We start from the raw sequence: 2,070 nt of genomic DNA, 5'->3' as shown, positions 1-2,070 counted from the left end.
ATAGGCTCAAAGTGGACGATCCGGGTGTCGTTCTATTAGAGGTTTTACGGTATACAACATTATGTTCTTCATTTGATTTTGGACATTTTGGCCAATTTCAGGAGTCCAGATCTCCGCTGTCAAGTCTCCGATCCCTTTGAAAATTTTGGAGCCTGTAAAGCAGGCCTAGATTAAAAACTTTGCATGCACAGAACTTTGTGAAAATTCCTAGATTTGCAGCTATTTGCCAAAACTCTATCTGCTCGGTAAAACCGTTATATCTGATCCTGGGAATGCAGCACACACACCCGAGAAGGTGACGGGTGGGATTTGCCACGTCACCAAGGTCATGCGGACAGTACTCAGCAAACTGTGTGTGCCAGAAGAGCCTCACTAGCCACCCACCCTCCTTCTCCGACGTCTACTCATTCATTCGTCTTACATTCCCTACTTGCAATGTCTGTCACACTTGCCTATCCAGCAATGGGACCGATTTTCGAGTTTATGGAAGCAAATAGAAAATATGCTTTTTGAGTTTCAGAGCTTTATAATTGCATTTTTGAGGTTTAGCTTTCAAACAATTCAATTTTGATATATTCTAGTGTACTTAAGCTCATTCTGAAGCTCTAAAATCACTAAATGCCATTTTCAGAATCAATCAAACCTCCCGATGTCCCGCTCTTTACACCATTGACAAATCCACACCACTTCGCCCAGATTTTTTGGAATTCCGGACCAACTGTATCCAAGTCAACAAGATGTCATATCAACTGAGTCATTGTGAGCAAAAATACGTGGAAAGTCAGAGCCAAAAAGAGGATAAATCATCTAGAGAATCCTTGGCTCTAGGTGAAATTCAAATTGACGGAAATTTTCTTTCAAAGTATCGAAAATTTGTTAAGCTTCGAATTGAGAATGAATTCGGAGATGAAAGTGTTCGAAGGCTTCCGCAGAACCTAGAAATCCATATGGCTTTGAAAAAGTTGTTCAACTTCTTACTGGGTGGACGAAAAACCCCTATTAAAGTGGCAGATGAGTTGGTGTTGGATTTGAAGAAGGGAGATATTTTAAGACTCCCTGAGAATCTGAAAATCTGGGTTAAAACTCTTAACTCCGAGAGGACGGATTTCGAAGAGATTCTTCCAATTCTAGATTCCTCATGTTTGCCATTGGAGACTTTGAAACTGGAAAATGCGCGGCTCCATAATCTCCAGAATCTAGTTTTTCGAACAGCACAGAATGTGGAAATTTGGGGAGTTCATGATGAGGATTCAGACGATTCTGGTTCTGAATCTGACGGAGAAGACGGCAATGAAGAGGAAGAAGAAGAGGAAGATGAACAAGAACTATGGCTCTCGGAATTTCAAAAACTCCCAAATAAGAACATTTTTATTGATTATCGATTGTACGAACAAGCCAGGATAATGGATTTGATCGAGTTTTGGATGGAGAATGGAAAAGAAATTGGAACGATCTGGAATTTTGGACGAAGACCATGTGAAAATCTGTTTCGCGAGTTGGACACAATAAAGAAAGAAATTGGAGGGGCTTATAGGTATGTCAAATTCTGCCAAACTTCATAAAATTACCGTAAAACCTCTAATAGAACGACACCCGGATCGTCCACTTTGAGCCTATATATCTCATTTTCTGTGAAAGATATCGAAAAGTGGCTAACTGGTAAAATGTTGCTGATAACCTGATAAACATTTTATTAGTTAACCACTTTTTGATATCTTTCAAAAGAAGTGAGATATATAGACTCAAAGTGGACGATCCGGGTGTCGTTCTATTAGAGGTTTTACGGTATCTTATTGAACGGTACTGTACACTATGAAGCGACAGATGGAGTTTGACCCTTCCCAGGCAACTGTGTGGGTCAGAAGTGCCTCATAAGCCAGCAACCCTCCTTCCCCAACGTCTACTCCCCCATTTGCTTCACAGGTGATTTGCGAACAATCCGTTACGGACGCTTCGCGTTCGCGCGAGGTTGAAATAGGAACCGGCATACGGACCGCACGCGAACCGTTTTCAAGAAATCGCAGTACATTATTCCGAATAATCCGTATTCTGTCCGTTCGCGAGCTCCGT

The 2,070-nt window shown here is 41.4% G+C and overlaps 1 protein-coding gene across 1 annotated transcript in view; it reads left to right on the top strand.

Moving 5' to 3' along the window:
* Window positions 1-737: 737 nt before the first annotated feature.
* CBG23572 overlaps window positions 738-2,070 on the top strand; it is a gene marked incomplete at both ends in the record, with an annotated part of 2,394 nt that continues 1,061 nt past the window's right edge. Inside the window, one exon of the mRNA XM_002647753.2 lies at window positions 738-1,534. Within this exon, the coding sequence (XP_002647799.2) occupies window positions 738-1,534 (797 nt within the window). The remainder of the gene's footprint in view (window positions 1,535-2,070) is intronic.

The sequence above is a fragment of the Caenorhabditis briggsae genome (genome assembly GCF_000004555.2).
Source record: "Caenorhabditis briggsae complete genome, chrII, whole genome shotgun sequence".
NCBI classification, from domain to species: Eukaryota; Metazoa; Nematoda; class Chromadorea; order Rhabditida; family Rhabditidae; genus Caenorhabditis; species Caenorhabditis briggsae.
The sequence above is the reverse complement of the archived record's forward strand: the minus strand, read 5'-3'. Positions and strand labels throughout refer to the sequence as shown.